This window comes from Muscardinus avellanarius (genome assembly GCF_963383645.1).
Source record: "Muscardinus avellanarius genome assembly, chromosome: 4".
Taxonomy (NCBI): Eukaryota; Metazoa; Chordata; class Mammalia; order Rodentia; family Gliridae; genus Muscardinus; species Muscardinus avellanarius.
The window spans coordinates 317767-331262 of NC_137789.1; the positions used below are offsets into that span (position 1 = coordinate 317767).

At 59.9% G+C, this 13496-nt stretch overlaps 4 protein-coding genes across 5 annotated transcripts in view; 3 read left to right on the forward strand and 1 right to left on the reverse strand.

The window, feature by feature from the left end:
* ARHGAP39 (Rho GTPase activating protein 39) overlaps window positions 1-2620 on the forward strand; it is a gene marked incomplete at both ends in the record, with an annotated part of 47258 nt that extends 44638 nt beyond the window's left edge. For both annotated transcript variants that reach the window (XM_080695234.1, XM_080695235.1), the window contains 4 exons: window positions 843-1042; window positions 1634-1725; window positions 2170-2339; window positions 2426-2620. In XM_080695234.1, the coding sequence (XP_080551360.1) occupies window positions 843-1042; window positions 1634-1725; window positions 2170-2339; window positions 2426-2620 (657 nt within the window). The remainder of the gene's footprint in view (window positions 1-842; window positions 1043-1633; window positions 1726-2169; window positions 2340-2425) is intronic.
* A 794-nt stretch (window positions 2621-3414) lies between these two features.
* LOC308261675 (UPF0598 protein C8orf82) lies at window positions 3415-5447 on the forward strand (the record flags this gene model as incomplete). The annotated part of the gene is made up of 3 exons (XM_080693747.1): window positions 3415-3576; window positions 4759-4807; window positions 5002-5447. The coding sequence occupies 3 exons, from the start codon at window positions 3415-3417 to the stop codon at window positions 5445-5447; spliced, it is 657 nt and encodes a 218-aa protein (XP_080549873.1).
* Window positions 5448-8234: 2787 nt separating this feature from the next.
* Window positions 8235-10653, forward strand: LRRC24 (leucine rich repeat containing 24; the record flags this gene model as incomplete). The annotated part of the gene is made up of 4 exons (XM_080693851.1): window positions 8235-8420; window positions 8586-8864; window positions 9003-9171; window positions 9725-10653. The coding sequence occupies exons 1-4, from the start codon at window positions 8250-8252 to the stop codon at window positions 10651-10653; spliced, it is 1548 nt and encodes a 515-aa protein (XP_080549977.1). The 5' UTR covers window positions 8235-8249.
* A 663-nt stretch (window positions 10654-11316) lies between these two features.
* On the reverse strand, window positions 11317-13071 carry LRRC14 (leucine rich repeat containing 14; the record flags this gene model as incomplete). Its single annotated transcript, XM_080694049.1, has 3 exons — window positions 11317-11884; window positions 11969-12553; window positions 12743-13071. 3 exons carry the CDS (start codon window positions 13069-13071, stop codon window positions 11317-11319), a joined length of 1482 nt encoding a protein of 493 aa, XP_080550175.1.
* Between the last annotated feature and the right edge of the window lie 425 nt (window positions 13072-13496).

A 13496-nucleotide genomic window follows, 5' to 3' on the forward strand; every position in this document is an offset into this window, starting at 1 on the left:
AAGTGTGGTGGGGTTGTGCAAACCTGGGAATTCTGGCTGGCAGAGCCCCACTGGTGGCTTGCCAGAAAAACCTCTGGGCACCCTGTCGTCCTGTACCAGGTCACCTTCCTCCTTAGGGGACTCCTGCTTCCAGTTCAGGAGCAGGCAAAGGGGCAATGGGCTGATCCAGGGCGTTAGGCAAAGTCTCAGTGTGCTTCATGGCTTCCCCAACCTGAGCCCGAGCTGGTGTGGCCACAGGGAGACCACCACCCTTGGCAGGGAACCCTTGCTCTGGATCGGATCAGGCTACAGGCTGGGCCCAGAAAAGCACCTGCCTTTGCGATCCCGCCAGCACCCCTCCACCCACCAAGACCCCTTCACCTCTGTCCTCTCCTTTAGAAGATTCCAAGGCTGCAGTCAAAACACACAGCTGGACTTTGTTCCGTGGTTTCGCTCCTCCTTCCTACAGGCCACCGTTGCCCAGGAAGCCCCTTGGCACCCCTGGACCTTTCCCAAACCCTGCCCTCCTTTCCCCACTTCCTCTTCCTTCTGATGTATGCATGGGCTCCTCTGGCCCATTTCCAGCGCTCTCAGTGCTACCAGCCAGGCTTCCAGAACCATCACGGATGAGTGAGTCTGGCCCCACTGTGTGCCTGACAGCCCATCCAGGAGCAGCTTCCACCCTCCTGCAGGGACTACTGGCCCCCTTGGTGGCTCAGTGGCCAGTGAGCAGGGGCTCCTAGCTCTGGTTAGCCTAATGAGAAGGCAGGCTGAGCCAGGCAGCCCTTTAGAGGTTTGAGGAGAAGGGCTGGAAGCAGGGAGACTGGGCCAGACCAGGACAAGAGGGCCTGTTGTCTTCACAGGGGCTGAAGAAGCCCAATGTGGAGGAGATTCGGCATGCCAAGAATGCTGTGTTCAGCCCATCCATGTTCGGCAGTGCACTGCAGGAGGTCATGAGCATGCAGAAGGAGCGTTACCCTGACCGGCAGCTGCCCTGGGTACAGACCAGGCTCTCGGAGGAGGTGCTGGCACTCAACGGCGACCAGACGGAAGGCATCTTCAGGTGCCATGCCTACCCCAGGCCCTGGATGTGGGGGCAAGCTTGTGTCCGCCCTGCCTCAGAGCAGATGGAGGGTGGGCCATCTTGTGGAAGCAGCTGTGGCAGTGCAGCTGAGAGGCAAAGGCAGGGTCCATCCTTACAAGACAGGTGGGCTGTGTCCTCCCCGAGTCCAGCCAGGGCCAGCGCCCAGATGTGAACCGAGTCCAGCCAGCATAGCAGCCCTGGATTGGGATCTGTAAGCAACAATGTGAGAGCCCCGGCCCCAGGATAGACTATGCGATGTCTACCACTGTCAGGACCAGGTATGCCCAAGCCCCAAAAGGAAACATTTCCCCAGGATGGAAAAACTGAGGCTGTGAGTTTGGCCTTCTGAGTCTGCAAAGGGAGTCAGCTACACCAGGGAACCAGTAGAAGGTCCGGAAGGGATGGAGGCCTGGGGAAAACCCCACCCTGACTCAAGTGCATGGGCAGGGGCACACAGGAAGGCAAGGCCCTGAGCAATACACATACCCTTCTAGAGCGATGGGCCCTGAGGCTCTGCGCCCATGCGGGGCGGGCCAAGCTCCTCCAGTCAGACCTACCTGTGCTCTGCAGGGTCCCCGGGGACATTGACGAGGTGAACGCCCTGAAGCTACAGGTGGATCAGTGGAAGGTGCCTACTGGCCTGGAGGACCCCCACGTCCCTGGTGAGCCCCCAGTCCACTCGACAGCGGGGCAGACCTGGCCCTCATGCACTGCCCACATGGCCCTTCAGGCCAAGTCCTCTGTCCACTCCTCCCAGGTTGCCCATCACTATCCTTCCGTTCAGTCCCACTATGGCTGAATCTCGTGGCTCTCCACCTCTGGGACCTACCCCGGCTCACTCTCCCCAGTGCTGTGAGGTCTCCCAGCACTTCAGACATCTTCCTGGAGCACCTCAGGTCAGCCTTTGCAGAGCTGCCCAGCCAGCCCCCCAGTCAGCTCTGACAGCAGCTGCGCAACACTGGAGAAATCAGTTTTGCGCGCTCAGGGATATTCCCTCATGCCTTCAAGGACTGAGTCCAGACCCTGGGGCCCAGCCCAGCCCATTTTGATCAGGGAGGGGGGCTTTCCAGACAGCCACTCCCGCACTGAGCCGAGCCTGTCCGCAGCCTCGCTGCTCAAGCTGTGGTACCGGGAGCTGGAGGAGCCTCTGATCCCGCATGAGTTCTACGAACAGTGCATCGCACACTACGAGAGCCCCGAGGCCGCCGTGGCGGTGGTGCACGCGCTGCCCCGGATCAACCGTATGGTGCTGTGCTACCTCATCCGCTTCCTCCAGGTAAGTGAGTCCTGTCCCGCTCGACTTCCCTGTGCCGCGCCCACCCCAGCCCACGCCACGGGCAGCACTCCCTCCACTCCACGCAGGTGTTCGTGCAGCCCGCCAATGTGGCCATCACCAAGATGGACGTCAGCAACCTGGCCATGGTGATGGCGCCCAACTGCCTGCGCTGCCAGTCGGACGACCCCCGCATCATCTTCGAGAACACGCGCAAGGAGATGTCCTTCCTGCGCGTGCTCATCCAGCACCTGGACACCAGCTTCATGGAAGGCGTGCTATAGCGGGCTGGGCGGCAGCATGCAGGCCCCACCGCGCCCCGAGAAGTGCCTTCTGTTCCCCGGGGCGAGCGACACTGCCCTCCCTGCGGCTGGCGGCGGCCACCTCGAGGACCAGGCCAGAGGCCTCGTGCGGGCCCGCTTGGGGCGGGGCAGGGACCAGGGTACTTTCTTCCTCCGTGTACCTGAGCCCAGAATGCAGCCCACACCAGCCCACCTGTGCGTAGAGATGTACATAGAGCGACCGCGGTCGGGACCCACCCTGCTAGGGACGCGGTTCTGCTCAGAGGCTGCTGCTCTGAGCGGAGCAAGTGGCACGACCCTCCCGACCCTCCCCTCCCGGGCCTCGTCCTGCCCAAACCCAGCCCCGCGGCCACGGGCCGGACTCGTCAGCGTTCCCATTCCAGAATCAGTTCCGCGGTTGTCAAACTTAATTTCTCCCCAGTTTTTACATATATATTTTTTAGAGTTGAGTTTTTATTTATTATGAAAACAAAACTGCCCAGCCCCGCCGAGGCTGCCCGGGGGCGGGCGGGCGGGCGGGCGGGCGCAGACCTCGCTCTGTCGCCGGATCGAAGGGCGGCTTCGTATGAATAAAGTTGGTGTGGACACTCGCGCGGCCCGTCGCCTCCGGTTCCTCCGCCGCGGGATTCGCGGGGCTCGCGGGATTCGCGGGGCGGGCGGGGCGGGGCGGGGCGAGCTCCCCCGGCGGAACGCAGAGAGCCGGGCCGCGGCGCTGGGGGCGTGCTCCCGCGGCGCCGTCCCCCGCGTGACCTTCCGGGCACGGCCAGAGCGGCAGGATGTGGCGGGCTGGCGGGGCGCTGCGGGCCCGAGCCGTGGTCTGGGCGCGGGCGCCGGGAGCCCGGGCCTGGAGCGGGAGCGGGGGCGTCTCCTACACCCAGGGCCAGAGCCCCGAGCCCCGGATGCGCGAGTACTTCTACTACGTGGATCACCAGGGGCAGGTGGGCCGGGGCGCGGGCGGAGAGACCAGGGCTAGCCCCCCAAATGGGCTCCACATACCCATCCAGCCGGCAGGCCCTTGGCCCCGCAACTGCAGAAAAGACCAGGCAGCCTCGCTTGCTTTGAGAGACCTGTCTAGGGCATCCAGCAGGCCCGCGGAGGAGGCCGCACAACTGATGGGGCGCAGTGGCGCACGCCTGTGCTCTCCGTACTCGGGAGGCTGAGACAGGAGGATCAAAGGGTTTTGGCTAGCTTCGGCAACTTAGTAAGGCCCTCTTCAACTTAGTGAGAAATAAAACACGGCTGGGGGTATAGCTCTGATGTAAAATGCCCCTGGATTTAATCCGCAGTTAAAAAAAAAAGAAAAAGAAAAAGCTTAAAAAGATGAAAAGAACCAGTGCGGTGGCGCACATCTATAATCCCAGTACTTGGGAGGCTGAGACAGGAGGATCGCAGGTTCAAGGCCAGTCTCAGATATTGTGTGTGTGTGTGTGTGTGTGTGTGTGTGTGTGTGTGTGTGTATCTGGGGATGGAACCCAGGGTCATTCGACCCCCGAGCTACATCCCCTGCCCTATTTTTCATTCTTTATTTGGAAACAGGGTCTCACTAAATTGTGGAGGGCCTCACTATGTAGTAGTTGAGGCTGTTCTCAACTGCGATCCTCCGGTCTCAGCCTCCTGAATGCTGGGATTACAGGCGTGCGCCACCATGCCCCCCTACAATGAGACACTTCAAAATGGAATAAACAGGTTGGGAAGCTGGTCATGGTGGCGCAGGAGGGTCGCGGTTTGCTCAGCTACTAAGTGAGTCCCTTTGCAACTCAGTGAGACCCTGTTTCCAAATAAACAATAGGGCTGGGGGTGTAGCTCAAAGGTAGAATGCCCCTGGGTTCCATCCCCAGTACTGAAAAACAAACATGATGGGGATATAAACTGGGAGGTAGAATATCCCCGAGTTCAATCCCCAGTACCAGGAGGATAAAATCAGAGGACTTTCAAGCCAGGGAACCTGTGTGCCAGGAAACACTGCCTCGGGTGCCCATAGATGCAAAGATGTAAAGTCTGTGGGGCCCCGGGGGTGTGCACAGAGAGCAAGAACAGCGGATATAGGCCTGGGCCGAGGACCTCCCAGCCCTCCCTATCCACTGAGACTCAATGGCCACGGCCTGTCCCTCTTTCTGCAGCTTTTCCTAGATGATTCCAAAATGAAGAACTTCATCACCTGCTTCAAAGGTACTACTGCACCCTCCCTTCGCCTTCCAGGGCGACCCGGGCGCGCTGTGCGCCCTACCCTACAGGCAGGTCTGGCCTGCAACAGGTACCCTGCGGTCTTGGTCAGCGGTGGCCTTTGGCATGGTCCAGGGTGAGTTGCCTGCCTGGGGAACAAGGTGCCTGCAAGGTGAGCAGCTGTGCCCTTGCTCCCCCAGACCTGCAGTTCCTGGTCACCTTCTTCTCCCGCCTGCGACCCAACCGCAGCGGACGCTACGAGACCTCCTTTCCATTCCTCTCGCCTTGCGGCAGAGAGCGCAACTTCCTGCGCTGCGAGGACCGGCCCGTGGTCTTCACACACCTGCTGGACACCGACCCCGGACCCCCGCGCCTCTCCTACTGCGGCGGCGGCGCGGCCCTGGCCGTGCCCTTCGAGCCCGCGCGCCTGCTGCCCCTGGCGGCCAACGGGCGCCTGTACCACCCGGCGCCGGAGCGCGCGGGCGGCGTGGGCCTGGTGCGCTCGGCGCTGGCCTTCGAGCTCAGCGCCTGCTTCGAGTACGGGCCCGGCGCGCCCGCGCTGCCCTCGCACGTGCGCTGGCAGGGCCGCCGCCTGGCGCTGACGATGGACCTGGCCCCGCTGCTGCTCCAGGCCCCGCTGCCCTAGCGCGCGGCCCTCGGCGGGGGGCGGGCGGGCGGGCGGCCCAAGGGCCGCGCGACCGGCGCGGGTGCTCAAGTGCGCATGCGCGCCCCTCGCCCCGCCCCGCGGCCGGGCGCCCTCCGGATTGGCCGCGCTCCGACGTCAGGCGGTGCCCCGGTGCGCGCGCGTCCCGCCCTCCCCGCCCGGCCGCCCAGGCCCGCTAGCGGGCACGGCGGGGAGCCGCTCGCCGCGGAGCGCCAGGTGAGGGGGCGTCAGGCCCAAGGTCATCCGGCTGGGCGAGGCCGGCGCCGCCGGCTCAGAAGCCGGGCGACCCCACGGGGGAGCGCGGCCCGGCGGAGGGAGGGGGCTTGGCGGCCACGCCCTCGGTGAGACCGGCCGGGACCGCCAGCGCGGGAGGGGCGGGCAGGGAGGTAGGCGGGATGGAGACGCCCGTTCTCTTGGACCGCGGGCCCGGGCTTGGCCTCTCGCCGCGCCCGCCCGGGGGAGGACGCGGGACACCCCTCGGTCCCCGAGCGCCGAGGGCGCCCTGGAGGTCGAGGCTCCGCCCCTGCCCTGCCGGATTAGGGGTTGTCCGCGGGTTGGAGGGCCTCTGAGCTCTTCTGGCCTGCGGGCCTCGAATGCTGTCGGGCCATCCTTCCTCACTGACGAGCATCTGGGGAATCCGCGTGAGCTGCAGCGACGAGCCTTCAGGAGGAGACCAAGGCCTTGCTGCTGGGGGTTGGGCGGGCGGGCGAGGCCAGGAGCCAGAGGCCAACTCTTCCTGCTCAGGAGGTGAGCCTCTGAAACCTGCCTCAGCCTGGGCCAAAGTTATTCCATTAAAACTTTGTTGTGTTTGCTCATCTCTAGTGCCTTTTAAGTAATCGTGAGCTACAGCTTAGGGCAAAACTGAAAGGAACACCAAGGCCACTTGGCACCTTTCATCATGACACAGACAATAGGGAGACCTAGAGAACAGGTGGTGTTCAGAGGGGAGACAGTGCTTGGTATACACTTGGCCCTATCCTCCCTGCATCATGATGAGCTGACTTCTCAGCCCCAGACCTACTTTATTTTATTTTATTTTATTTGTAGTGGAGATGTAATCCAGGGGCATTCGACCTCGAGCTACACCCCCTGCCCTTTTCCTCACTAAGTAGCTGAGGCTGTCCACAAACCGTGATCCTCAGGCCTCCCGAATACAAGCGTGGGCCCCCACTCCCGGCTGTAGGCCTACCTTTAAAACTGCTCATCCAGGCTTGGTGGTACATGCCTCTGATCCCAGTACTTGGAAGGTTGAGACAGGAGGATCGCAGGTTTAAGGACAGCCTCAGCAAGTAAAGAGATTCATTAACCTAGTAAGACTTTGTTTCAAAATAAGAATGAAATAGGGCTGGGAGTATAGCTCGGCGGTGGAATGCCCCTGGGTTCAGGTCCCAATGCCACAAAAAATAAATAGGTAAAAAAATAATATGGGGCTCATTATGCCTGAAACTAGACCTCAGCCTTCTTGTCCTTAGGGCCACAGTTGCATGCACAGAAACTCCTTCAAAATATACCCTCCTTCCTAGTCTTAGGCCATTGTTCTCAGAGCCCACTTAAGCCCCACTAGAAACTCAGTTGGAGTAGCTGGGGGAGTAGCTCAGTGGTAGAGCAAGTGCACAGGCCTTGTTTGGCATGTGTAAGGCTGTGGTATCAACTCCCAGCACATAAAGAAAAACAGTTGTTGGCTTAAGACTCCTTTTTGAACACCCCAGTCTTCCTAGGACTCTACCTACGAAGTCTCCTTTTTGGGAGCCAGCCTGGGGAGCACAGACTCATGAGCTTTCCTATTGTTTGCCTCATCCCCCAATTCGCTAGATTGCCAAGAAAAGGAAAGGAAAAAGAAAAAAGAAAAAAAACTCTAAGCCAACCACTGCCTCTATCCTCAGGAAGACAGGAGCTGGCTATACCAAGCTGTGCCAAATCTGCGACCAAGGGTCGCTCTCCCCAAGCCTCCCCTCAGGTCATGACAAATGAATGAACCACAAGGAGGGTACAGCACAAGTGCTGGGACTTGCAGTTTGCTCTGAGTTAAGGGCCTAGAAACACAGACTGGACCTCTGCTCCAGATTAAGCCTCAGGTCCATACCCCACAGAGAACATGTCTGACCAGAACTTTTTTGGCACATGTTTGGGTAATTTGCTGCCAGGAAGTCCTGAAGCCCACACCTTGTAAGTGTCTTGCACCTCAGAGCCAAGGAGCACAGTTGCCAGGGTGCAGAGGTTGCATGAGCCCGCAGCACCATGCATAAGCAAGCTCTCAGGATGGGCATGGGAAGGGGTCTGGGGACGGCTGGCTCTTCCCACATGGCCACATCCTGAGGATACCAGATTTTTTTTTTTTTTTTTTTGCGGTACTGGGGGTGGGACCCAGGGGCATTCTACCTCCAGGCTATACCCCCAGCCCTATTTTTATCATTTATTTGGAAAAAGGATCTCACTAAGTTGCTGAGAGCCTCACTAAGTAGCTGACGCTTGCTTCAAACTTGTGCGATCCTCCTCTCAGCCTCCCAAGCGCTGGGATTACAAGCATGCACCACTACGCCTGGCTAGAAATTTTCAATTTGAACCTCATGCATTAGGTGTTTGTACCAAGGAAGGAAACTGGGGGCTTTTATGCATCTGTTTCTTGAACTGATTTGTAATTTTTCAAGTTAGACAGATTGTGGGCCTCCATTTCTGCTCCTGTGCTGGCTCTGGAATGCCAACCTGTATCAGGAAGCGCATCCCATCTGGGCCAGAACCTGCGGAGGCCCACAGCGCTGCAAGCCCAGGCCGTTCTCTAGGGAGATGGCCACGGGGGCTGCTGTACTACTGCTTCTGCTGCTGCTGCCACCACTGCCTGCGCTTCCACCCCACGCTGCAGGCTGTCCCCCTGCCTGCCGCTGCTACAGTGCCACAGTGGAGTGTGGCGCTCTGCGACTGCGGGTGGTCCCGCCAGGGATCCCCCCAGGGACGCAGGTGGGCACCATGTGGGGCCCCTGGGACTCCAGCTGGAGCAGTGGGCTGTAAGTGCCCGCAGGATGGAGGGAGGCTTATGTGAGCATTCGGGCGGATGGATGGGGCACCCCAAAGGAGTGAGACCCTCCCGCAATGGGACAAATGTGCCCCTTTCCTGGCCCGCAGACGCTGTTCCTGCAGGACAACAGCATTGCACGCTTGGAGCCAGGCACTCTGGCACCACTAGCAGCCCTACGCCATCTCTACCTACATAACAACAGCTTGCGAGCCCTGGAGTCCGGCGCCTTCCGCGCACAGCCACGTCTGCTGGAGCTGGCACTCACTGGCAACAGGCTGCGTGGTTTGCGCGGAGGCGCCTTTGTGGGCCTGGCCCAGTTGCGTGTACTCTACCTGGCCGGCAACCAGCTAACCCAGCTGCTGGATTTCACCTTTTTACACCTGCCGGTGAGCGCCAACAACAAAAAAGCAGGCTCTTCCTAGTCGCCAGTCACCCTGCTTGCCTTGGAGTAGTTTAAGGGGGGAAAAAAAACTGTATAGCTTCCCAGGGCCCCTTTTCCTGATGATCTGCTGTCCCTACTTCAGCGACTACAGGAGCTGCACCTGCAAGAAAACAGCATTGAGCTGCTAGAGGACCAGGCCCTGGCTGGGCTTTCCTCCCTGGCCCTGCTGGACCTTAGCAAGAACCAGCTGGGCACCATCAGCCGTGAGGCCCTACAGCCCCTGGCCAGCCTGCAAGTCCTGCGCCTCACAGGTAACACTTTTTTCAGGCAAGGGTCTTTGCCTCCGCCATAGTAGCAGCAGGGAGGAGTCCAGGTGTGGTGGAGGCTCCTATGGCAGACCCTTGGCAGCACTTTGGAGGGCCACGCCGACCTGTAGCCCTGGTAGAGGACTGCTAGGAATAAGGGTGCTAGTAGACAAAGCTTAAGTACTTGCCAAGGGAGATGTAAAAGGTAGGAGATTCAGAGTGACTTTAACAGAATGAGGAGCTTCTTTCACATGTTGGCACCAACAGAGGCCAGACAAGCAAAACTTGGGAGAGATGGCCAGTATGGGGGGGAGGGGCATTTCCAGGAGAGACCATCTGAAAATAAAGGTTTTGGCGCTAGCATATCTATGAGAACACTGAGATTCTCCTGAAATTTGTTTGGGTGGACTCAGAAGAATAAGTGCTTTCTTAGGGACAAAGCATCATTGAGCTTAAAGGGGGTAAAAGGCCAAAGAGCTTGGGGTGGAAGGTGAAAAATGAGCTTCTGTAAGGACCAGCAGAATCCCAACTGCAAGTTTGTGTTCTGCTCCACCCACAGAGAATCCCTGGCGCTGCGACTGCGCCCTTCACTGGCTGGGCGCTTGGATCAAGGACGGGGGTCAGCGATTGCTCAGCTCCAGAGACAAGAAGATTACATGTGCAGAGCCCCCACGCCTGGCACTGCAAAGTCTCCTGGAGGTATCTGGCAGTAGCCTCATCTGCATTCCACCCTCTGTGCATGTGGAGCCTCTGGAGCTCACAGCCAACCTGGGGGAAGACCTGAGGGTGGCCTGCCAGGCCTCAGGCTACCCGCAGCCCCAGGTGACGTGGAGGAAGGTGCCCCAGCCACGTGACGGCCGGCCCCTGGCCCAGACCCAGCTGGAAAGTGGGACACCAGGCCTGGGCGGGTATGCGGCACCCGACACTGGCAGCGGTATGCTCTTCCTCACTAACATCACGTTGGCGCATGCGGGCAAGTACGAGTGCGAGGCTGCCAACGCTGGCGGCGCGGCACGCGTGCCTTTCCGCCTCCTAGTCAATGCGTCCGGGCAGCAACCACCGCCAGCCCCGCCGGCCTCGACCGCACGCCCCGCCGGCCGCGCGCCGCGGCACGAAGTGGGCAGCATGGCCTTCCGCGCGCTGGGCCTAGCCACACAGACGGCCATTGCGGCGGCCATCGCGCTTCTGGCGCTCACGGCGTTGCTGCTGGTGGCCATGATCTGTCGCCGTCGACGCCGGCGGAAAAAGGCCCGCACACCGCTGGGGGAAGGCACGCTGTTCGTAAACGACTATTCGGACGGGCCCTGCACCTTCGCGCAGCTTGAGGAGCTCCGCGACGAGCGTGGCAATGAAATGTTCGTCATCGATCGCTCCAAGCCCCTGTTTACCGAGGGGCCGGCAGAAGCTCCGGCCACCCGCGGACTGACGGAAGGGCTGCCCCCCGAGCTCCGCCTCCCGCCGCGTGTCGCCTACGAGATCCACTGCTGAGCTCGCGGTGCAGGACAATGACGTAGACGCTGGTGATTGACCGCCGTGGCCCCGCGCATGCCCGTCAGTAAATGTGGAAGCCGCGCAAACACGCTGAGCTGTGTGTGGGGCGCCGCCCTCGAGAGTTGGGGCTGCAGAAACCGGGGCCAGGGAGGCACCCAACGCCCCAGCATGCTCATACTAGATCTTCAGGGACCACGAACAGCAGAGGTGTGGACCAGCACTCCAGCCAGTTAGGACAGGAAAAAATAGCTACAGATTCAACATCCAGACACACTGCACTTCTGTACCTTGATACCAACCTAAGCCAGGGACAAGGTAGTTTGGGTGCTAGGACAAGAAACAGTGCAGGCCCCAAGCTGCATGGGCCCCAAGCCTCCCTTGAAGCAGACCCCACCCCACCATGTCTCTCAGTTCACAGCTGAGACGCCAGAAGCATCTGCAGAACAGCCAAGTACAGCCATATGGAAGAGGGTAGTGCAGGCTTGAAGGTCAGCCAATTAGGGAGTGAGTGCAGGGCACTAAAGGAAGCAAGGAACCCTTGACCCTGCACAGGAGTAAGGCAGATCCTGCAGGAACCCTGAGAGTAGTGCCTTTGTGTCAGGCTTCTAGCAGAGTTCCCAGCAAAGGCTCCTAGCCTGTCTCTCACCTAGAGCCTGGAGATCACAGACTGAAATAGTCTGCAGCCAGGCGCCCATAGATATCTGTGGTCCAGAGCACATGGGCACGGCCTGAGGCCAGCAGCAGCTGGTGCAACTCAGCTTCTACACGAGCAAACTTCTCCTCATTGATGGAAGCTTCCAAGAGTACAGATGCAGGTGGTGGCCAGGGCAGACCCTCATAACAGTCCACAGGGAAAGGGTGCACCACAGTGCGTAGCTCAGCCTGGGCTGCCGAATCCCGCAACAGCTCCTTGAGGCCAGCCATGGATAGTGGATTGCCATAGAGGCCGAGGTAGCGAAGACTGGCACAATGGGTCAAAGTGGGCAGCATGGCCAGCAGTTGGGCATCGGCAAGCTGGCACTCAGTCAGCTCAAGATGCAGCAGTGTGGCTGCTGCTGCCTGCAACAGACCCTGGAAGGGCACGAGCTGGCTGCCTGAGAGGTCATTACCACTCAGGTCCAGCTTCTTGAGATGGGAAGCATGGGAGCTCCGAGCCAGGAAGCGCAGGTCCTCAGGCAGCAGAGCACAGAAAGCCAGCTCCAAGCTCTCCAGAGGGCTTTGCAGGGTGCTGTAGGGACAAAGGGGTCATGGACAGGTCCAGGGGATGGTCCCAGTGAAGGGGAGGGGTGAAGCAATGATGGGGCCCACTCACCTGAGCAGCTGGTCCAGCCTGCCTGAAAGGAGAGAAGATCCCATGCTGAGCTCCCGAAGACAGGTGAAACGGCCCATCTGGGCCAGGAAGTAACGGAAGTTGTCCTCACCATCCACAGAGGGCTGCCTTGAGTCTCCATGCACATAGTGCAGCCTTAGGCTGGCCAGGTTCTGGAAGCGGGCCACATGTGGGATAATGACAGACAGGCCACGCAGGCCCAGATTGTTGAAGCGCAGGTCCACACGGCGCAGACAGCCTGCATCCAGAAGCTGCAGAAGGGCTACAGTGTTTCGCATGGGCAAGTCCTCAGCCCTGAGGTCTCGGCAGCAGAGCCGCAAGGGGCTGCCCACACTGCTTCGGAGTGCCTCGCGTAGGAATGCATAGGAGGCCCGGTTCACTCGTAAGTCCACACGAACCTCCACAGGGACAGGGGCTGGTTCCATTTCAGCAGTCCCACCCTGCTGCTGGGCGATGCATGTGCGGGCCACGGCTGCTGTGCAGTCCCACATGCTCATAGTGCCAGGATCCTGCTCCACACCATCATCCAAGAGACCAGTCATGTCCAGCACCCGCAGTGTGTGCTTCCTGAAACAGGGATAGCCTGAGGCAGGGGATGAGGAGGCATGGCCCACAACCTCTCCCAGCCACCTTCAGATAAGAACAACATGCCTGCTCCCATGGGACTTTTGCCAACCTCAGAGTCCCAGCCTACAACCTCCTCAAGGAACATTCTTTGCACCCCCAGACCTGAGAGCCACTCAGGTAAGTCCATACCTGCAGAGGGGTTGCGTGCCAGCCTCAGCCTCTGTAGCGTGAAGCCGGGCAGTCAGTCCCAGGATCACGGCCTGCATGCTCTCCGTGCTAGGCCGCTCCTGCAGCAGGGCGCGGCTGCAGTGAGCACACTCCTGCAGCAGCTGCTGGAAGCTGAGTAGGGGGAAGGGCCATGTGTGCACCAGCTCACGAAGTACCACTGTCTTCTTGTCCATGAAGGCCACCTTGAACAACAAGGGGAAGAGCTCTCGGGGTATCAGGGGCAGGGCCTGGCAGGCAGCTGACTGGCACTGGAGCACCTGCCGCGTGCTCAGGAACACAAGGGTATGCATGGCGCTGGGCCGGGCAGGCAGCCACCTGCAAGAGAGAGGTCTTCAGTGCAGAAGATAAACCCTGGGTCACTACCAAGTGACCCCAGTGGTGAGAAAGCCCAACTCTGTGCTTGGCATGGAGTCAGCAGTTAGTGAAGCACAGGGTCACAGAGGAACATCTCTTACGTGCCTAGCACTGAGGTGAGAAGTGTGAATTGGGGGGGGGGGATAAGGACACACCCCAGGACCCAGAAGCATGGGGCTTCCTTAGGAAATTGAAGCTTCAAGCAGTACATAAACGCTGTAACACCATCAGTAACCTGCCTGTTTGTGTGTGCTTACCCAGAGTACAAAGCTGCTTCAGAAAACTTTCCTCAAATATAAAGACCAGACTCCTCCCTATAACCCTTCATCAGCCCTAGAGCAGACAGTGTTCCCAGCGGGCC